The sequence below is a fragment of the Notamacropus eugenii genome, chromosome 2, assembly GCF_028372415.1.
Source record: "Notamacropus eugenii isolate mMacEug1 chromosome 2, mMacEug1.pri_v2, whole genome shotgun sequence".
Lineage (NCBI taxonomy): Eukaryota > Metazoa > Chordata > Mammalia > Diprotodontia > Macropodidae > Notamacropus > Notamacropus eugenii.
In genome coordinates, this window is record NC_092873.1 from 495159245 (window position 1) to 495182723 (window position 23479).

General features: G+C 37.9%; 1 protein-coding gene and 1 long non-coding RNA gene across 3 annotated transcripts in view; one reads left to right on the forward strand and one right to left on the reverse strand.

Moving 5' to 3' along the window:
* Positions 1-6844: 6844 nt before the first annotated feature.
* Positions 6845-23479, reverse strand: part of COL24A1 (collagen type XXIV alpha 1 chain) — a 376860-nt gene continuing 360225 nt past the window's right edge. For both annotated transcript variants that reach the window (XM_072648923.1, XM_072648922.1), the window contains exons 55-61: positions 22607-22642; positions 22477-22503; positions 20275-20340; positions 19429-19597; positions 16525-16634; positions 10038-10253; positions 6845-8337 (exon numbers count right to left, since the gene is read on the reverse strand). In XM_072648923.1, the coding sequence (XP_072505024.1) occupies positions 8191-8337; positions 10038-10253; positions 16525-16634; positions 19429-19597; positions 20275-20340; positions 22477-22503; positions 22607-22642 (771 nt within the window). In that variant the 3' untranslated portion in view covers positions 6845-8190. The remainder of the gene's footprint in view (positions 8338-10037; positions 10254-16524; positions 16635-19428; positions 19598-20274; positions 20341-22476; positions 22504-22606; positions 22643-23479) is intronic.
* LOC140529908 (uncharacterized) lies at positions 10239-16845 on the forward strand. The gene is made up of 2 exons (XR_011975726.1): positions 10239-15520; positions 16451-16845. It is a non-coding gene; the product is annotated as an uncharacterized lncRNA (long non-coding RNA).

Sequence of the window (23479 nt, forward strand, 5' to 3'; positions counted from 1 at the left end):
TTCAATCTGATGGCTATATTTGAACCTTTCCCTACTATTATTATATTCTCCATCATGGCTTATTCTAAAGGCCAAAACAAAAACTGCTGAGAATATCCAGGCTGACAAAAAAAATCTGAATTTCCTTTGTGGTATTTGTATTTGTGTCTTCATCATGTTTGGACAACAGGTGGGGAAAAAAAGTTAATAAATACCCATCTAAAAATGAAACTGTAAGTAGTTACATTCCCTTTGACCTTGTGATGAAAATATACTCTCATCACATATATTAAATGTGGAATCTTAGAATATTTGATTTATCATTGTTATTTGAAAAGTTTTATGTTCTAATTTTACTGTGTTGACTAGCTGATCCATGTCAACAATAATTGTTGGGAAATGTTAATATTCCCATTGATTGTCAAATTGATAGAGATCCAAGAAACTTTTTTATTTCCTTTGTATTGATGGAAATCCATATATGCTATGTTCATTCATAAAGTAAATTGTCTTCATCAAACTGATCTGTTAGTATTTACTTTAAAAAAAAAAAAGGGACCCTTTTCCTTACATGCCGGATATGAACCAGTTCAGATATGCACACTCAACAAAATCATTTTTAACAGATTATTACTGGAATTATTTTTTATATCTTTGAGTAGACCTGAGGGCCCTGCCAGGGTGCCAACTCAACTTGCCCATAAATTTCTGCCCCTTTGAGGTAATAATAATGGCGCCATTTTTCTACTGTGGCCCTGAGTCACACAAGGGCTTTGAATCCAAAGCACACAGATTGCATAACCATGTACCCAGCACTAGGTGACAACGACTTCATCGCACCTATTTACAGCCAATTACCTATAAGGTCAGGGGGAAAAAGTTACACTTGGTCCTTTCACAGAAATGCCCTACTCTGCACGTTAAACATGCGCTTTCTTCTTATTTGCAAATACTAAACGCTGCTGGTCTAGGGTGGGAGGATTAAACTTGGATATTCATGCCAGGATAGGAAAGAGACACCAAGGCCTGCCACTTTATCATACCTTTTCAATTGGCATTAGTGATCACCCTGGTCTTTGGTTTCTTGCATGCTCTGGCTGCTCAAACTCCTCGAGAAAACATTTTGCCTCATACAAGAGAAACTAAATGCTTGTGATTTGGTGAAACTAACAGAGGAATTCTTTGCTTCCAGTTTTTAAACCCCATAGGTATTTATTACAGTATCATATATTCAGAGCTAGAAAGGACTTTAAATTTCATTTAGTCTCATCTCCCTTCTCCCTCCCACTCCCATTTTATAGATGAGAAAACTGAGTCTCAAATTTGGGAATTAAATTGACCAAGGTCACACCAGTACTGAGTAGCAAATGTTGGATTCAAATCCAAGTCTTTTGGCTCTAAAGCAGCTCTCTTTCATAGAAAATATAATATTTTTCTGCTTAGTGACTTTACTTATAAACACATCAGATTTCATAAAATTTCATCTCTTTTAGCAGTGGAGACACCCAGACATTTTCAGGAGAAAAGATAGTTGCCACATTTGGGTAATGGATAGATGGTTAACAAGATGGGGTTTATTATTTTGGAACACCATAAGAAGTATAATTGTCTATCTGGGTGGTAGGGAGCGAACTGGTAGAGCTGGTAAGAATATAAATTGAACCTGGAGTCTTATAAGTCTAATCAATTAAATTGAAAAGGACTGACCTTTCCATAGCTATCCATCAAGATAAATATAACTGGGAGAAGCTATAATGTAGGAAGAAAAATAGAAGGCAAGATTTCCAAGCATTCATAGAAGATATAATGAGAACTGACCTTACGGGCGAGCAAGAAATGCCACTGGTATAATTCCCCATGGGCGAGAGGCTGGATAGCTTTCTTCAGGAGAGGCATGACAACATAAAATGAAAGTGACTTCTAGTGATTTAGAGCATACATAGACATTCTATGACTAGTTCTAGTCTGTTAACCATGTGGTGTACAGCAGTTTCTTTCATTGATAGAAGTAGCAGAGACAGAACTTTGGGAACCCATTTTTTTGGATCTTTTCTCAATTCTATCTGATCTCTTATCATGACTTCTACCTGGTCATTCATATCCAAAGACAGATAATGTTTTAATTGGAAAAGTGTTGGGTCCTTTCTTTGTGAGGTGACATGTGGCGCCATCAATGTAGGCTTGAGTGTTTTGACTTTGTGTTTGTTCTTTTGTTTGCAATGAAGGAGATTAATCTAGTTTTTAAAGGTTAGGGGAGTGAGCTATTCAAAGCCTGGGAGTCAAATCCTTGCTGGGTTTGTAGCCAATCTGTGATGCCCCAAGGAGCAAGAAGTAATCTTTGGAATTCAACATAATGGTAGCCGAGATGAGGATTCATCCAGCAGTGACACTGCATTTAGAGATGAACTTGGGGACACCAATGTTATGTATTATCTGCATTATCCCCAGAGCTGAGGTGGTATGCCCCTAAAGAGTTAGGGGGGAATTGTTTATACTTCCGTTCTTGCTATATTTTTGAAGTAAATATCCCTTTGTAAAAACTCATCAGTGTTAAATAGAGCTTGTCCACTGATACCGGTAGTTAGCAGTGCATGTGGGGTACCACACTGAAATTGGGGCTTTACACAACGGCATTAGAGAGAGATATTCCAGCCCCTCAGGGGTGCCCCTAGAACCATAAGGGGAAGATGTAGCCACCTCTAGGGGAGTAAGTCCAGAGAGTATATTCACTACAGACAAAACTGAAGAAAAGGCCAGTAATAAAACCCTTGGCTTTAGATGTCTGTATAAAAATTCACAAGCTATAAATAACAAGCAAAATGAACTAGAAATCCTGCTGAAAAGTGAAACATTTAATCTCATAAAAAAGAGACTTGGTAAGAAAAGACATAACTAAAATATGGGTTTAGAAAGGTATATCTTATTCAAAAGCAACATGATAGGTATAAAGTGGGGGGAGAAGAGAAAGTGACCTTAAGATATTCTGGTGAAGAAACCCTGGAATCAGATAGAGGGAAGCAAAGTAGAGGAACAAACAAAGGGAAGCTTCATTATGAATTATATTATCACCAATAAGGGGGACTAGTTATAGGGATGTAAATGATAGGATCTTTGGATCATGGAGTATAGGAAATTACCACCTAAAACTTTCGATTAAGAAGGAAAAGGAAGTTGGGCGTAGTCTGACATTTACACTCAATTTTAGGAGAGCAGTTTCCAATAATTCAGAGAAGGATAAGTAGTCAGCTTTGTCTAAAAATTCTAAAGCAAAAGTGATCCCAGGAGGGACAGGAATATCTCAAGAATGAAATTCTGGCAACATAAAAAGGAGTAATTAAGAGAAAAAGTTAGACACCGATTTCTTGAGATATAGACTCAAAGAATTTACCGACCAACTTAGAATTAGAAAACACATATAAAGAAGATGGAAACAAAGGCATATATGTACACTCTGGGGAAACCCCTCTCACACATGGATTTGCATAAATACTATCTCAGGTTCAGGTTTGTGAGCAACCATTCAAAGTCATAGCTCATGAATCTCTATTGAGGTGCTTACTTTTACCAACCAAACAGTAGACAAATTAGTTCGAAATAAAAGATATTTAACCAAACAGCAAAGCAAATAAAGTAGCAAGAAAAGATTCTCCTCAGCCCTCCATCCCCCTCCTCATCCAGAAGTAAAGTAAACTCTCCCACAAGTTACCAAATTGCTTGTGAGGGAAGGGGCACATGCAGAGAATCCATGTAACCAGGGAATACACATGGAGGGAAAACATGTGGCAAACACAAGTGGTCAGGAAAATACAGGAAAGGAGAAATACCAGGAACTTGTCAGAGCACATGTATGGAGGTCACACACATGGGTACCTGGTCAATGGTTAACCAGGGTAACTACTTTTTCCTATGACATAAACTCTTTGATAATGTCATTGTGTTGGGCACCATCTTTGGGCCTTTCTGGTCACTGAGCTGCAATCCTACCAGGAATCAGCTCTTTAGTAGGGACATCTCTGGCTATCTACTCTCATCACTCAAGTTATGATAGCTTGTATCCCCACTTGCTATATACTAGAAGAGCTCAACCTGACCTTTCCAGATAGTCAGACAGCAAGCACTCCTTAAGGGTCTACTATGTGGCAGGAACTGCAGTAAGTGCTTGAGATACAAATAAAAGCAAAACAGTTCCTGCTCTTAAGGAGATCACAGTCTAAGACGGGGGAGATACAATATGCCATCAGCTAAAAACAAACAAGATGTGTATAGGATAAGTGGGGCATAATCTCAGAGGTAAGGCATTAAGGGGAATCAGGAAGGTGAACTAAGGTGGGGGTGATGACCTGAAAGAGTTTGGAGGAGTAGAGGGGCTGAAGATTAAAAGTAAAGACAAAGGAAAAGTGTTAGAGGAATGAAGTATAACAAGAAACAGTACGATGGGAGGCTATGATCAGAGAGGAATTTTAGAATTCTTGAATATGGAAGAGGAATATTTTTATTTGACTATAAGGGCCAAGATGTGTCTGAAGCAGAATAAAGGAACCAATGATAGGAGTTGATTTTGAGAAACTGGGAGGCCTTAGTCTTTGAGGGGACATCAGATAATAATCGGGAGGCTAGGTGGCACAGTGGATAGAGTGCCAGGTCTGCAGCCAGGAAGACTCATCTTCCTGAGTTCAAATATCGCCTCAGACAAAAATAAACAAAAATTTAGAAATGAATCATGCCACCTGTAGAACAGGGTAATAGAAGAGAAGAGAGAAATAGAGTGTGCAGTAAATTCATCATTATTTCAGCAGTTACCCCAAGAAGCCACAATTCAATCATTCCCTACTGAATTCTTTTAATAAGCCAAGTGATAAGCCAGGAAAAGGAAAAAGAAAGGCTGTAGCTGCTATAAAGCTTAAAATCAGTCTCCATCTTCCACCCCTTGCAAGACCACCAGTCTAAGCCATGGCAAAATGACCCCACAATTTGGATTTTTGCAGTCTCTCAAAAATCATCTGTAGCCAAATTGGCATCAAGAAGTATATAGTTACCATCAATTCACTTCCAAACAGGGATGATTATCTTATTGTCCCAGCTATTGGCCATAGGGTACCATCAACAATATATGCTTACTGTTTCTTCTAGAGATGCTGGTCTTCCATCTCTATGAATGCATAGCTGGAATGCTTACCTACCTTCTTCATCTCTGCCTCCAGGATTTGGGACAGTGCCTGGTATAAATCATAAGCATTTAATAAATACTCTGTCCTTAATACATATATTCCATATACATATATTGCATAATATATAGTATTTGTGTATATATGTACATTAACATTGTTTCGTATATTTAGGACTCACTTTTGTGCTACTTGTCAAGTGAAGGAACAGATGGCCTTAATCACTGTTGGAAAACCTATTGCTAATCCTCCCTCCCTTTTTGGTGGCCTTGAACAGAGATGCCAGTAATAGTAATAATACTTTCTGTAAGCTAACCTCCCTCTGTCATCCTGGAACAAACTGCTCTGATAATAATTATGAAACTGTCTGTATGGTTGCCTCTGCTTTCCTCCACTCCCACAGATTGTCTTTCTACCTAATAACAGTTCCTTCCAGCTGAATGGCACACGGTCACCCATGAATGTTCCCCTTTCTCCATTTGGTTTCCTCTTCTTTTATTCTGACCATTTCTCTGAAAGGTATTATCTATTGGACCGAAATTGCCACAAAATGTTGCTTATTATGTATTGTCTTCTCTAATTAGAATGTAAGGCCCTTGAAAGTAGTGACCATCTTTCTGTTTTTGTATTCTTGGCACTTAGCATGGCATTTAGCATGTTGTCTGGCACATAGTAATAAATGCATGTTGACTTCTTATAGCTTATTGTCTGTGTAACCCTTTGTAAGGAGGCAGTTAGGTGGCTCAGTGGATAAAATGTGAGGCCTGGAGTCAGGAAGACTTGACTTCAAATCTGGCCTCAAACACTTACTAGACATGTGACCATGGGCAAGTTACAACCTCTATTTGCCTTAATCCATTGGACAAGGAAATAGCAGACCATTCTAGTATATTTGCCATGAAAACCCCATGGTGTTTGGGTTCACAAAGCATCAGACAACAACAGCGACCTTTGTAAAGAGGACTAGACATAGGGGCACAAGTCTAAGTTAAAACAAGATTAACTCTTTGTTCAGAGAATCACTTTCCAGAGTGTGGCTCCCTATGCTAGTTTAGAATAAACTTACCATTTCCCTTTAATTCAGTTTCTGAAGTTATCTGAATACTAGTCAGTGGATCTGGCTGGCCAGAGATTCCTCCTGTGCTTCCTTGGAATCAAGGTTGAAAATTCCTCCCAAAGTTGCCATATTTTCCCCTTTACTGGGGACAGTGACCTCTTTCATCATACTCTTGTTTGTGCAAAAACTAAGAACAGACTTTGTATTCCTGCCAATCATGTACCAAGACATAACAGACATTTTTAGTTGAACGTATCTTGCCCAGGTACTATATAAACAATGTTTAATTAATATGAGTTTTGTTGCTGCTGACAAAGATGGCATACCTTCCATACCTTAGGAGATGATTACATGAGTTGTGGTAGCCATAATGTGTCGTCTGATGACCAGCCTTTTCATGATGAGTTTTCCATGCTTGGCTAGGATGATTGATCCTTTGATGACAGTTGTATTGGCAAGTTTTTACATGAAGCCTTTTTAGTTTGGTAGGATTTGCCAGAGCTTGGGTTCCACTGGTATAGTTTTTAGGAATCAAAGATCATTTTCGTGCTAGGATGAGGTATCAGAGATGGTCAGTGGGCCTGGAACACATACTTGTGAAAGGACAGTGTAACAAAGGAAGAAAATGCTCCATCAACAAAAATGACTTGAAGAACATTTTTATTATATTTGGGTAAATGTGACTTACTGTGTCTAAACATATGTTCATAACATCAGAACACATTTTCCCAAATACAAAAAAGGATCATTTTTTTTCTTATGCTTCAAATGACCATTTTTCTGGCAATGAGAAAAGGTTATGAGCTTTGTAAACCTGTTTCAAATAGTAAGCTTTAAAGCCTGGAAAGGTGAATTCTTTTAGGCCCAAATGGATTAAGAAAAAAAAAGTGAAGCAGACTCAAAGAATGCAACAAAAACATGGAATTTCTAGAATGCAAAAATATTTATGAAGGTTATAATTTAAAACAGCAGCAACTCAAAATATATGCTGTATTAGCAATTTCCAAAAGTTACAAAAACATATATACAAAGCATCATCTCAGATGATCATGGGTGCTTAAAATAGTTAACTCTAATTCAGAAACTATAAACCCAAATCTACTACTTTATGTAGCTGTTCTGAAGTATTTTTTTACAATGGTTTTAAAAATAAAAACAAAATGAAGAAATTCCCCCAAACTGTCCTGCACAAGATACAATGTGCTAATCCCTAGTACACATCCATAACAAAAAAAAAAAATTAAAGAACAAGGATTTCACATAAATAACGTTTTTCTTAAAGTATGTGACCAGACAAATTAAAATAAGTACTAACAACCAAAACATATCTCGATGTAACCAGTACATACAGCCTTAAAGAGTGAGAACAACAATAATGGGAAACAAATAGTCGATACTAAAGCCAGAAGCACCTTAGGTTTTAACGAGCACCGTGCAACACAAACAGGCAACACATAAGAGGTAGGGTACCCTTGGCTAAGATGTACATGCCCTCTAGGGACCAGAATACAGCTTAGTGGTGGGGAAAATAAGACTTAATGAACGATGGCTTAATTTATTCTCAGACAGAAGCTATTGCACATTAGGGAGCATTAGCCAGTATTGCTCCATAGTACTGCATATCTCCAGCTGTCTGTAGGGGATCTTTTTACAGTGCTGTCAAATAGGTTAAGAACACAAGAGACCCTGAAGAATTCCATAGTCAAATATAAATTTCAGTCCCAGGGAATTCTACAAGAAAGCATTGATCAGTATATATTTCTTAAAAAATTAAATATTTGTCAACATCATAGTCCTTTTTTTAAAATGCCTTTTCTCCTTCTTAGGAGGAAGTCTTTTTCTTCCTGAGATTCTTAAACTATAGCCAATGCTTTGTTTCACACATTTCCCATAATTTTTTTTAATGATGATCTTCATCTGTATGTTTTTTTCTTTTGCAACAATTCCCTGGCCATCAATCAGGTTGAATCCTGAACTGATTCAGAGTCCTTAGAGAAAGCACACAGAACTGCTTTCGATGTAGTGTTTCTGTCCCATTTTGAGATGAGGAAGTTTATGTACTTCAATCACTGGGAGCTGATTAGGGTCCTGAGTGTGAAAAAGGAATTTTGCTTTGTGCCAGCTGCCATCTTGAATCTGTAAATACAAACAGAGACATGTTTTCATATGCAACTGTTTCATTAATAATTAACATCAGAAGATAGGAACTTCTCTATATTCACTAAATGGAAAGTGAGATCTGCTTCTTCTTCTTCAACCTTCACTGTTTTCTTTGCTTCTCAACCTCATACACTCAGAACAGGCTCTAGCCCCTGCTTTCTGGTCATCATGGACCTGACTAGAAAGGAAAAGGGGGCTCTATTTCTCAACATGAATTGTTCACAGGCCTCTATTTCTCTGGGTTATTTCTTTACTCACGATAAAAAATTTCCCTGACTGCAAGTGAATTTAACTCTCATAGCCTTTCTATCCATTGGAAGCCCCCAAGTCACCACAATCATAGACTTTGTTAATTGTATTATCATATTTCATAGTAAAAAGAATTTATTTCCATAATTCCCCCAATTGTTCATTCTCCCTTCTTGATTTTTATATCAAACACTCATCTGGACCTCAAATACTTAATAATATGGTCTGTGCTTATAATTCAGTAAAATTAAACTCAGAAGTGAATGAAAAGGATAAGCCTAATTTCCAAAGATTAACTTTATTTATTTAACAAAACTATATGCAATAAACTATATTAGACACTATGGGAGTTACCAATAAGTGTAAAATATGGTCCCAGACATTTGGGCAGTTACTTATAATTGGAAAGATGAGATATGTCCCTAATTATCTATAATATGAGGCAGTAAATGGTAAATCCTGTCTATATGAGACAGACAGATAGTTCTCAAGCAGGTCAGAAGTGGGGGAAAAAGCATTTCTAGTTGAATTGACCAAGGTAAGTAAGCTTCATGCGTGGAGTAGATTTGAGCTGGGATGGAAGTTCAGTAAACAGAGATGTAAGGGAAAGCATTTCAGGTGAGCAAAGTCAATGAAGCAGCAAAGAACAAGATACACTTGGGATTTTAGATCTGTAAGGGAAATTGGAGATCATCTAATTCAAAATCTCATTTGACAAATGAAGAAACCAAGGCCCGGGGAGGTGATAAAACTTGCCCAAGTTTCCATTGTTTGTTTTTGGTCAAATCAGGATAGAATTTTCCACCCTAACCAACTGTACAATACATGAGGTAATGGTTTTATAGTTCAGTTTTTATAATATACATTTTAATAAATCACAAGACTTAGTGTCTGAAGGACCCTCAGCTAAATTCCTATCTGACAGGTGGTCACAAATCTCTGTTTGAGGACCTATAGTAATGGAGAATTTACTCTTTCCAAAGTGACTTATTCCATTTTTGGCAAGTTCTAATTATTGGGATGTTTTTTCATGTATTGAAATTGAAGTTTATGGCTGTAAGTCAATTGCATTCAATAGAGGGAAAAACACATGCTTGAAATACTTCCTTACTGGAGGAGAAACTCATTGAAGGTAACTACTAGGCTGTTTTTCTTCATTGTCTCCTTGAAGCTTAACACATTTCCCTAAACAAAGCAAGAGCTTAGTATTTATAGAATTGAATTGCATCCAACTGTTTCACCTACTTGAAGTCTGGCATTAAATTCTGATTCTACTAGTCTAGAGGAAAAACAAACTCTCCTTGGTCACAATATAATTAAACTAAAAGAAATAGATTTCCATATATCTCATGTTCATACAAATTTTTGAAGTTGATGACTGACCCTATTTGAACAACTCTAAAAATATCATTCCATTCCTTCCTTACCTTGCATTCATCTGTAAGCACCTTTGGTTCAAGTAGGGTGTTTTCTTCAAAGACCTGGCCATTCCATCCCTTGAAACTAACAGGCAATCCTGGGGCACTAGTCCTTTGAGTTGTCCATACCGGTGTGTTCAGACAATGAATAGTGATGATATGGGTGGCTTCTGAGCTCAGTAAATGAAGGAAGTTCATCTGGACTTTTCCAATTCCGAACTCCAACTAATTTCATGAAAATAACACTGATGTTAAGAGATGTGGCAATTGAACAATAACCATTGAGTCTCAGAGTAGAAAAAAGCCTCAGAAGTCATCAAGAAGTCCAAAGAGGCCGAGACAGGAGGCCAACAGCACTCCCAATTACCCTTCAGAAACAGATTAAAATGCAATTGGAAAATAGTATACAAAATAAATAAAAATGCAAAATACCATAGAAAACAAGTCAATATGTTATTGCAGGGATCCTTATTGTACCAATAAATGATCTCCATTTCTATTTGACTTTGACACCACTGACTTAGACCAATCTATATCTTGCATTGGGATTCCAAAATTTGACTGAATTTGATATTTCCATTGTTATCAATGATCTGCTTCTGACTTGTATTGCAGAAAGTTGTGGGGAAAAGAGTGAGAGAAGGAAGGAGAAGTTGAGTAAGATAATATAGAAAAGAAAATTGTCTAGGTGAGTTCAAAGGCTTTGGACTAGCGAATTTGGTCAAAGTTTGAATTTGGGGAGAGAGCCTGAGAAAACTTTGAAGAACAATTTTCAGGCCCAGATACTGCTCCAGAATTTATTTTCTGGTTGTAGAGAAGTAGGTTCAAAGACTTAATTAAGGAGAATGTAAAGGGACTGAAGAGAATAAGGGAAATCCTAAGGACTGGGGAAGACTTAAGAGTCAATAAAAGGATAAGATGCTTGGAAAGACTTGGCAAGGTAAGATAAGTCAAGTGCCATAATTAGAATATTCACATTAATTGCTTGAATGGTATGTGAGGCGAACTGGTGCAAAGGGCAGGACTGGGCCTGGTCACAAGGAAAGCTATGGAGTTCTTGAGACAATGGAAAGGAATTTGAGTGAGGTTGTCATTAAAAAAGAGTTTTAACCAGGTGCTTAGGGTAGAGGTACAAACACCCAAATGGGTTTCAAGAAACAAGTCTGAAAATCTCATCTGGTATGGATAACTGAATCAGTTAGTATGTGTCAGCCACTGTGCCAAGTACCAGGATACAAAGAAAGGTAAAAGATAGTCCCTGCCCTCAATGTCACAGTCTAAAGGAGGAAATAACATGTAAAATCTATCCACTTAACTGTCCCAGTGGAAGTTAAGAGACAAAGTTAGCTGATACCAGGAAGAACTTCTTTACCATTAAAACTATAAATAGTGGAATAACTTGCCTCCAGAAGTGGTGGTTTCTCTTATTTGGAGGTCTTAAAGCAAAGGTTGGATAATCATTTGTTAAGTGTGTGAGAGTAGGGATTCCTTTTGTATAAAATCCTGTTTGACTTATAAAGCCCTTCAGAACTTGGCCACTTACTATCCTTCCAGTATTTTCCAATTTACTCCTCTCTACATGCTCTACAATCCATGGATTCTGACCTCCTTTCTGTTTCATAAATAAGCACTCTGTCTCCCTACTCTGCGCTTAAAAAAATTGTTTTTTAGCAACACTGTGCATTTTCCTTGGTTATCCTCTATGCCTGCAATTCTCTTCACGTTTCCACCTCCTTGCTTCTCTGGTTTCCTTCAAGTATCAGCTAACACCCCACCTATTACAAGAAGCCTTTCCCAGTTATCTTTAAGCTTAGTGCCTTCCCTATGAGAGGACCATCCAATTTATTTCATACAAACCATGTATGCATATAGCTATATGCAAGTTGTTTTTCTCAATAGAATCTGCATTTCCTCCTGAGGGCAGGGACAGTTTTTTAACCTTTCTTTGTATCCCCTGGGCTTAGCACAGTGCCTGGCACTTAGTAAGTGCTTAAGAAATGCTTATTGGCTATTGATTGCTGGGCTGAACTAGATGACTACTGAAATCTCAACTCTCAAATTCCAGGATTTGTTGTAAGGGAGTAGGGTGGAGAGGATGATGCAATTCCCCATATGGAAGAAGCTGCAAGTATGCTTCCAGAAAGCTATGATGACATGTAATAGAAATGCCCTGATTTAGAACAAGTTCTGTAGATGGTTCTGGTTTACTAACTAACCATGAGATGAGGAGAAGAACGGTTAATTGGTTGTCTAGTTGGATCGGAAGTGCATTCCAAAGGCATTAGTTAGCCAGGGCCAGCCACTGGTCTTTGGCTCTTCTCAGACTTATTAGTGTTGGAGAAGCTGAGTGAGAGGCCTCAGACTTTTATTTCCCCATTGGGGTTACGAAGCTGGTCCTGATGTTGCTTCTGTCTCAGTTGGGACTGTTCTTTCCTTCCTTGAAGTAAAGGAAATTGGAGAAAGCTGTAACCTTGTGTACTCCAAAATGTCAGGCTAGTAAGCCATGGGAAGTCTGGAAACTGGAGTCCATGCTAGGATTTGCTGGAAACCAAAGATCTAGAGTCCAGAGTCACCTGCTTGATCAAGCCCATCAGTAGTAGAGATGAAGACTGATCTATCTATCAGGCATATGGTATACAGAAAACATCTTAAGGTTGAGCCCACTTTCCTCATAGACTGAAGTGGTAGATGTTAAAGTGTGTCTCCAGGTATTGGTAAAAATATTTGTCCTTCTATTCTTGCTATATCTTTGTAGCAATTACTGCTATGTAAAAGCTAATTGATGTTAAATGGAATTGGGGCACGAATCCCTTAGTTAACAATGGGGGAACCCTACCAACCCCACAGGGGTACCCCTAGAACCTTGAGGGTTCGATGTAGTTGGCCTCTGGAGAGGGGTAGGTTCCTTCATTCCCTCCTTGAATATTTAGAAGCAGAGTCTGGATGAACATTTTTCTGATATAGAAGAGAGAGAGTAAGGCCAGAGTATCCTTGTTCTTGTTCTTTGATCTCTTAACAGCTGAATCCAATGGCCTCTTCTTAGTCTTTAGCATGTTTGACTCCTCTGAAGCTTGTTACTTTTGATGCCACTCCTGAATATTCCCTCCTCTCAGTTTCTGTGATGTTTTGGTTCTTTCTGAGAAATTCCCTGGGCTTTTGGCTATTGTCCCTCAGTTTCCTTTGATGGATCATCAGATCACCATTCCTGTCACCACTAAACCAGGGTATCTTCCAAAGCTTGGCCCTGGGACCTTCTTCTCTTCTATTTTCTCTTTCTACTCTTGGGATTTTCTTACTTGTGCATATCTTGTATTTTTTCCCAATCATCCTCCCCCAGCAGAATGTAAACTTCTTGAATGCAGGGACTAATTCCTTTTTGTCTTTTATCACTAGCAAAATATCTACTATATACAAGGCACTTAAAGAATGTTAAATTACATTTATTGAATCCCCTCTACTATGAGTCTATTGACAAGTAGCAAGCATGATTATGCCTTTGCTTTAAAACCACTAGGGATCATTGCCACAGGAGGCAGAGCAGCCAACATTTAGCAAGCTTTGATTCGGAGAATTTTGTATTGGGGGAAAACCCAGGATAGTTTTGTTGTCATTGTGTGACACTTTTAGAGAAAGACCAAGAATTTAAGTTGGTGTGACAGAGGTGGGATCCTGAGTAGCATTCCATGACCCCTGAACAGATCCCTTTTCTCTGCCTGGTCATAACTTTGGATTTTCAGAAGATGAGAAAGCACAATGGGAAGGATATGAAAAGGAGGGAAAGGAAGCGGGATAAGAAGGAAGAACAATGAGGATACAAGGAAAACTTAAAGGGCAGGAGGAAGGAACCATAGCATTCATGCCCATTGAGAAGTGTAATTAAAACCATTCAGAAGATGGGAGAACTGGGCCTTCTATCCCCACCCTGCTATCCCCAGTGACTTAGACAGACTTCCAGGAAAATGATGGCGGTGACATGGATAAGTCACCTTGACTTAGCACCATCCGAAAAGTCAACAAAGTCCCTGAATCCTTCTATCCAGCATTTTGGACTGAATAACAGAGGCATACTTTGTCAAGATTTCTCCATGGAGTGTCATTCCAAGGCATTGCAAGGTCATTGTTAGTTCTTCCTTCTAGTAATTGCTAGGGAGAGATAGGGGCTACATGCTTCAGTTTGGAAGGAAAAGCTTTACTTCTTAATGGCCATATATTTTCACGTTTTTCTTTCTTCCTTTTTCTTCCTTTCTCTTTCTCTTTCTTCCTTCATTCTTTCTCTTCCTTCCTTTCTTCCTTCCTTCCTTTCTCTTTCTTTCTTTCTCTCTCTCTCTTTTCCTTCCTTCCTTCCTTCTTTCCTTCCTTCCTTCCTTCCTTCCTTCCTTCCTTCCTTCCTTCCTTCCTTCCTTCCTTCCTTCCTTCCTTCCTTCCTTCCTTCCTTTCTTTCTGCCTTCCTGCCTTCTTTCTTTTCTGACTACTGGTCCCAATCCATATGCAGCAAAAATGTATGGCTGCGCATGTGCCAAGAACCTCTCTCTATCTACTGTCTCCTGGACAGATGAGGCGTGGTTTCCCTTTATAAAGTGAGGACTAACTGGATGCGGTATGGATTCTCTTGACATTCCACTGTCCTAACCCATCCCTATCCAACCCCACACTGTCCCAGGCAAGGTTTTTGTCTGGTACTGATCAAATCCATAGCTCTGTCACTGTAGCCAACAGTAAAGACCAGCTTGGTGCATAAGGGTCCCTGTGAATAGCCACTGGACAAGCAGGTTACTCTCTCTAGGTCCTCACACAGTCCTATTTGTCTCTGTGTTTCTATGTCTAGACTTGCTATGGACTAGCTCCCTGTTACTTTCCTGCTGTAGCTGACACCTTAGGAAGGATGGAATTCATGCACTTGAATTCTTAGCCTTTGCACAGGAGAGAATGTCAAAGAGGATAAGTTCTTCTAAGGTTGAAGAGTTCAGAGTCTCAAGAGTGAATTTGGAGGTAGAAGATTCAGAGTGAGACAGAGATTGAGCCTTAGGGGAAAAGAACTGGAGGGAAGAGATCCCACAAAACCAAGGATAATAATAGAAATCTAGCCTACAGGAGAAAATACAGGTAGACACAAAAAGGAAAGCTGGTATGCACCCAGGCCTAGAGAGGAGCTTGCTCATTAACATGTTTTTTATAGGAAATCATATGCGTCTACAAGTTGAAGCACGCACATTGTGGAGCAACTTTACTTATGGACTATGCTGGTCCAAAGGGAGGGCACACCTATATACCTCTGAAGGGTTGTTTGATACTCTGCAAAAAAGGGAGAAGAGTTTCCCTGCCTGTCAAGATCCTCAGATCATACTTCTTCTTTCAGGTTAACTAAAAACTGAGTGTGCTTACTTGAGGCCCTTTGGGGGAGAGACACACCAAATTCTGACGTTCCAAGGGGAAATCTTGAGAAAACAAGCCAAAGAGACTGTTATTGAAAGAGGCCCTTAAAGATGAACGTGGTATGTTATATCAGGGGCCGGGCCAAAAGAATACAGAGATGATATATTTCCTCGAAGAAAGACTTCTCTGTCAGTGTGAAACTCAAATACCCAGCCACAGGAAGTTCTAGAAAATCCATTTATAAGAGAGATAAACATAGGATTTGTTTCTTCAATTTAATGCGAACATATTAAGTTTGGAATGAAGATTTTTGCTTCACAAATATTTTTAATTTATAGCCAAAGGTAGAGAATCACTAATTCCTTTAGGATAATTAATATATAGCTAGAAGGAAAAAAATACTTAAGAAAGGACACAGTATTTAATAATATCCAGGGAAGATTAGTTTTTGCCTTTGACTTTATAGATGGTTCTCAATATTAGTAGGTATTGTTAAGATGCTTCTTGTAATGACATCAACATCACTGAAATTTATGTCATTTGTCACCAATGATGGGCCCTAGAGCTATTACAGATTTGAGAGAGATTTTTGTGGATATAAAACACATTACACACATGTTATGTGAAAGGAAGCGTGGTACAGTGGATAGAAGGCTGGTCTTGGACTAAGGAAAAGCTGGGTTCAAGTCTTGCTCAGAAATGTTGGATGTTTGATCATAATTAAGCCATTTAACCTCTTAGGACATCAAAGAGCTCTCTAAGACAAAGTGGCTTCCACATGGGAAGGAAGTTTCCCCTAAACAACAATATACACATATGTTTGTGTATATTTATATATGTATAAACAATTATTTATAAAACCACCTATATATGCCTTGACATTTGTGTATACACACATGTGGATGTGTGTATACACATATATTCATTATTAAGAACCATCAAGAGAGTTTGCCAAAAACATAACTATGTACTAAGGATTTTTTGACTTATCTGGAAATTTGTTTCTTATGCTCTTGGGATAATAGAATTTGCCTTTATTTACAATTAAGGATAATCATATCTATATATGGATGTTTGAGCCTGAGAACAAGTCTGCCCATTTGTTCTGGAGTGTGAGATTTACCTTTGTCACTGATACAGGAGATAAGCATGTTTGACCACCAGCACTGAAATTGCAGAAAACCTCAATGGCATCTGAAGGACATCCAAGATTTGGATCAATCCAGTATTTTCCTGTCAATTTATATTAAAACAACAACAACTGAGTGAATTGTGTTAAACTAAAATGTATTTGAAACATTCTTAAAGATTGTTTGGAAGATGTTTTTAATATACTATATGCAGTCTTACTTTTTTTGGGAAACTGTCATATTCCCCAAACTCTAGTGTTCACAAATATGTTTGAGAAAATGTACTAATAATAAAATAAGTGGAGAAAAATCATCATAAGGAATCAGAAAACTGTATTTTTAAACAATTTTCATCTCATCAGAGACCTTAGATTGTTAGAAGAGAGTTTAGAACTTGCCTAGTCCAACCACAAAGGGGTTAAGTGACTTGCCCAAGGTCACAGACAACAGCAGTAGAGCCAGCAATAGGACATAAGTCTTTGGATTCCCAGTCTAGGTCCTTCCCATTATCCCATGTTGCTTGCCAGTAGAGTGAGCCGTGATGGCATGTACTGGTGTTTGGTTTTAGGTCAGATCATCATAGTTTTAGATCAGAGGATCACATTGGATGTCCCCAAAGTCCCCAAACTACTGAAGCTTTAATATCTTAAACTTTAACAGCTTAAACTTAAAGAGTTTAAAACTGCACTAAGATTTCTGGGCTACCCTGTAGAGTTAAGGAAAGAACATTTTAGTTAAAAATATGAAGTTATTTTTGTAAATCACCAAGACACATATATAAATATTTCTACTCTAAGTATAGCTAATAACATGTTCATAATAGTTACTGTTAAATTGCTCATGTTTCTATAAATATCTCAAGGTTTAGAAAACATATTCTTCACAATACCATGAAGTAGGCAGTGGAAGTACCATTATCCCTGTTTTCAAGATGAAGAAATTAAGAGGAAGAAAAATTTAATGAGTTGTCCACATTTGCACAGCTAATAAGAGTCTGAGCTTAGATGCAGCCTGGGGGATCTTGACACCATGTCCAGACTCTTTGACTATACTACATTGCCTGTCTATGAAGGAGTCCTTCGTGGAATTATAGAAATAAAAAAGATCTACTAGTGGTAAAAATAAAAGGTGAATTGGCCCTTCACTCTCTGGGTTTCCCACTTCTGGTTACTCTTCAACTTATCAATGTCCTTCATAAAATACAGCACCCAGAATGGACCACAGTACTACAGATGCAGGCTGACTGATGCAGAGCACAGTGGGGCTAGAAACTAAGTAGTCCTTTGCCTCATATCTCTTTTAAGGTACCATAATACTACACTCATTTTCATGATCACCATATCATGTTGATGGTTCATACTGCGTATGAAGTTGCCCCAAATCTCCAGATCTCACTTGTAGCTCTTGACTCATGCCTCCTTCATCTTGTACTTGTGAAAATGACTGCTTAAAGCCCATATGTAGAACTTGAAATTTATCCCTATTAAATTTCATACCATTCAATTTGGTGCAATCTTCAAGGCTATTTTGTTTGTCACTCAAGTTTGCCCATTCTTCCTAATTTTGTGTCATTTGAAAATTTAATAATCACACCCTTTGTGTTTTTACTCAAGTTCTTGAGTAAAAAGAAACAACAGAAGGCCAAGCAAAGATATTCAGGGTGCTCCAATGAAAACTTCTTTCCCAGTTGACATCATAACATTAATGATCTAGAAGACTGTATGGAAAAGAAATCTAGAAGATTTTTTTGCAGAAAGTTCTGGTGACATACTTTTGTTATTTCTTAGAGAATAACATTTTCTGCCAAAAGCCTCTGAAATGGCCTATAAGACAATCTGTATTGTCAGTCAAATTTAGGAGATAGGTGAAATTTAGATTCAGGATCCCTCTTCCTCATCTTACTCCCTTTGGTAGTACTTCTATAAAGGTAAGCAGCACACATTGGGAAGGAAGATTTTGATAGATGCAAATGTGTAAATGAATCTAAACTACAGAACAGTTTTGTCAAAATATTTGTTTCAATATGGCAGATTGGGTCCCACTGAAGTTTCTGCCAAAATGATTAATTAGCAGGTGTTTCAGCTTCAGATGGAGAGCAGATTTGCATATGGCACAGTTAGGATGATACTCTCATCAGTGGCTGCTCACCAGATGCCTGGTACTAACTACATTTCCAATGTTACCATTTGGTTTTTCCTTACATTAAAGGTGGAAGTTAGCACAGATAGGGATCTGTCTTTGAGATTTCTTTTTTTTAAAGGAGGACTGGGTTAAGAATGCCTTTAAAGGACCAAGCCACATCAGTTGACACAGTGAATTAGCATATACTAGAGCTACTAGGATGAAAATTTTTATTTGAAAGTAAAATGATAGTATATGCTTATTATTATCTGTATTTAAAGTACACTGCCCAGATATGAGAAATTACAGTAAAATTATACGTAAAAATTACATATTTTATATGTATATATAAAAATATATACATTTTTATATGTAAAAATTATTTTAAAATGTCACTTAATTTTTCTGTTGTTAACTATCTCTTTGTGTGAGTCAGTTGACCTCTTTTTTCTCTCTCTATCATTTTCTCTTTGCAAGAAAAGACACAAGGAAGACACTCCTTATATTTGTGAGTGGTAAAGAGCTCAGGAATTGGCCTGAGCTGGTGAGGTTGTTGGACATGGTGCCTCCTAATGAGAGTAGACTCTCTTTTGAAGGTAGAATCAAGGCCCCTTACTGTCACGCCTCTGATTGTCCAGGAAGAGCATCCAGGGGAGAAAGGTAATATCTTTCATCATGTTAAAATGCTACTTGCTAGGATAGGAATAAATATTTGAAGAAAGGCTATTGCAAATTTCAAACCCACCAATGAAAATCACAAAACTGAGCGTACCTACCATTTGACACTTTGCGTTCACAGTTAAGCAAATCTCTACAGATGCGAGCTGGGTTATCTCGTGTGCCAAGAGGGTTCTTGATGCTGTGTAGTAAATTACTAAGATAATGCAGGGTTTTGAATATTTCTGCACTGTGGTCCAGGAAAGTCACTTCAGTATTCTGGTAGCTCTGCCAAGGCACCATGATGATCACATTAGCATGGAGCAGCCATCACAGAAGATTAAATCCAATGATCAGCACATACCACAGACAGGCAAGAAACATGTCCATAGTGTGGAAAAAAAATCATATGGCAGGCAAATGTAAAGCAGAATAAAATATAAAAATACATTGATATCTTTTATTAACATTTACATACATTAAAAAGTTGAAATGCCACTTCTTTTCCTCTCCTCCCCCAAAGGTTTCATTTTATATATTTGTATATTTGCAAGAAATCTAAAAAAAGGGGGGAAAATACTAGATCTACTGTGGTATGTTCTTTTGATCTTTTATCATCTGGTAAGTATTTGATTTAGAGAGCCAAGAAACAATGATGGCCAATCCTTTCCTTAGGAGAATAGCTAACTCTTTCTACCACTTTATTCTAAATTCCTCAATAGTAAATCATTTAATCATGTAAAGATTGTGCTCAAAAAATGTTCCCTTAGAAAGCATCCTCTGTATACATTTGTGTTTAATCATGTTAAAAACAGCTAGCTTTTTCCATGAAAAAGCAGTCTCATATTTTTCAATATGTTTTAAATACAATCTTTGTGATGAAGCCACATTTTGGCCTGCTAAAAAATAACTCTCCATAATTTGTATACTCTGCATGCCAATGTAAATAAAGCAAAATATATTACCTCCATCTGTAGTGCAGTATTTGATTCAATCAAGGCTTGAATAGCAGCATTGATATCCATTTGTTTCTGCATAAAACAAAACCGTTTTAGATCAGCAACAAGATCAACATGGAGCACTCTAAGTGAAGGCTGTAAATTCTTAAGGCAGTGCTGTTCCAGGATACCAGACATATTATCTGAGGGGGATGGGGTGGGGGGAGGGTGGTTTATAGCTTATAGATCGACAGTTCTGCAGACATCGTCTGGCTTTCCGAAAGGACATGCTGCCTTCATTCAAATCTCAAAGGTCTCTTAATTAGCGCAGAAATAAAATCACAGCTCCTCAATGAAAAACTATTTGTCCACACTATATGAAACTGGGGAAAAGAGCTACTCAAGTGGAAGATGAATGAAATATGATCCTCATTTTAATGAATTGTAAAGTGAAGAATAAATAACTTTAGTACCTTTTAACAGTTGCATTCTTGGAAGGAATGCAGAATAAAATAATACTGTCCTGAGGTAGTTACCACACTAGTTTAATCTGATACTTCTGTGGTCTTAAAAACAATTTTGGTAAGTAGGAAAATGTGCCATTACTCCCAAAAGAAATAACACAGAAAGAATTCAATCTACCGCTGTATTTAATAAAAGATATTTTTAGAGAAAGGCTCAACAGAACCATTAGTACAACTCAAGTCTTTCAGCAATTCTTTTTTTTTTTTTTTTTTTTTTTACAATGGGCTGAGAAACCAAGATGGTAAGGAAGGAGCTGTGGATTGGTAGAACATCCTGAGTTAGTACACACCCAAGTCAGCCAATCCTTATACTTGGTTCAAATAATCATAGTGCTTGTCTTCTTGGAAACCCACATCATGGAAACTGCTTTCATCAATTTTTTCAATTTATTAGTAACTTTTTGCTACTTTAAACTATACTTTGATTACTCAGGCATCTCTGTAAAATTACTGAAAGATATAAACAATGCGCTTCTGGGGGCCCCAACATGATGTTCTAAGTTGGAGTGTTGGTTGGTCAGTCTGTCTTTTTAGAATAATTTAAAATAAATCAGTATGTGACAGAGCATACCTAGAGTTTGTCTGTGTTTGTCCTTCATTGCCGAAGAAGACCATGCCATCAGAGAAATAATGACATAACTTGCACTTGACTTTTGTTTTGAGTGAGAGAGGGCTGTGCAGGTCACCAGCCTCACTTCTCCTCCAGAGTCATCTGAATCCAGTGACCAGATATTCATCAGAATGACTGGAGATGACCCAGGATGAGGAAATTGGGGTTAAGTGACTTGCCCAAGGTCACACAGCTAGTGAGTGTCAAGTGTCTGAGGTGAGATTTGAACTCAGGTCCTCCTGACTCCTGCACTAGTGCTCTATCCACTGCACCACCTAGCTATCCCAAAACTTCCATATATCTATAGAGATACTTAAGCCTCAGCCAGATGCCCTTTCTCACCAGTTTATTGCATCAGGATGTGGTCTACCTAGAATACAGCCTACACAAAAGGATAGAAGTAGTGACATTTACATCTTCCAGTTTGCTATTGAGGTTTTCATGAAGGAAGAATAATTGTGAAAATGATGCTCTATAGAAATTTATCTTTGGACCCAATTCTTACTCTGTAGACCAAAGAACAAGAGGATTGACCCAGGCTCCAGTGGGAGTTACTGGTGTAAATAGATCTAGATATCTAAGATCCCAGAATTCTTAGTCATGTATTCCACAGGCCATATTACTGTTTTCTTAATTGAGTAGCTGTCTTGTGCTACTACATGAAAAACAGTAGAAGGAAATGTGCCCATTCATTTCAAGGTCCAAAGCAAAAACCTTTCTTTACTTTGACTAACAGAGTAGGAAAACACAAGCAAAAATTTCCCAAGTGGCAAAGGCAAATAATGCCCCAAATGCTGACATTTAAAAGTGTAACTTTCCACTACACATTTCTGAGATGATATATGATCTGCTGAAACTCATTTTCTCTTGGAAAGGAAAGAGGCAAAAGGGAAGGAAACAAACATTTGTTAAGTGTCTACTAGGTGCCAAACACTACTTTAGAAATAATATCTCTCAAGGTCAGTACAATATTGGGAAAGCAAAAATATAGGTAGTATAGTACACAAAGCCAGAGCACAGAAATAGGACTCACTAGAAAATTTTTTTTTAAAAATATGAAATTATTTTATGTACTTTAAAAAATATGGAACTTACTCGTGGTCCTGGTGCCCCCGGCGGACCCTGAAAAACAGAACAAGGATTTTTTTCTTATTTTTATAGAAGACTTCTCAATCTAAGTACACATGTGATTTTCAGGTGCAAGCCTAATTGTGGGTAAACTTACAGGTGGTCCAGGGTGACCTCTTGGTCCTTGGGGACCCTGAAAGAAGGATACAAAGCAGAATATGAAAACTGTTCTTTTGGCTTGGGGAGGAATAATAGGTAATCATCTTTTTCTTTATAAGCAGCCAAAAGAAAATTGCAAAATTGATTCAATGCTTTGAAATAAATGAGGGGCTTTTTCTTGTCCTTTCTCATAGTTTACATTCTATTGCAAAATCCCTTAATTTGGACAGCTGACTTTTGGGAGGAGAGCATTTCCTCCCTTTAAGCTAAACACACACACACACACACACACACACACACACACACACACACACACACACACACACACACACACACACGAAGAGTAAGGCACGAATCTTTACCATGTCAAGATCTATAGCTAGCAAACAAGGTATCTAAGTTAACAGCCACAAAATGAATCTGAGGCAAGAGCATGAAAGGAATCTTTAAATGAACATTTTAAGACTAATTCTTTTGGAGAGGGGAAGATATACTAGGGGATGATCTTGGACCTCAGAACAGAGTCCTGGGGATACAGGCAGAGATGTTTGGATTCCAACTATGTCTCAGGAAGCCTCTATTAGGGAGAGGATAACTTAGAACTAGGCAAAGCATAAAATTACCTGGGACGTGGGGTGGAGACAAGAGTCAGGGAATGCAACATCTGTAAGCTTCCTATTTTAACCAATTATTCTTGCTAACTAGGCATAACATTCAGAAGCTTCTTTCTATTGAGTGAGTACGTGTGTTGTCACTCACTCTAAATCTTGGCATTTTGTGGCAGAACTGCCCCTGATTACAAATTTGTCCTTTGTGGGGAGGGATGAAGCTCAGCCTCTTTATTTTCAAATTTTCTGGAGGTTCAGAAAAA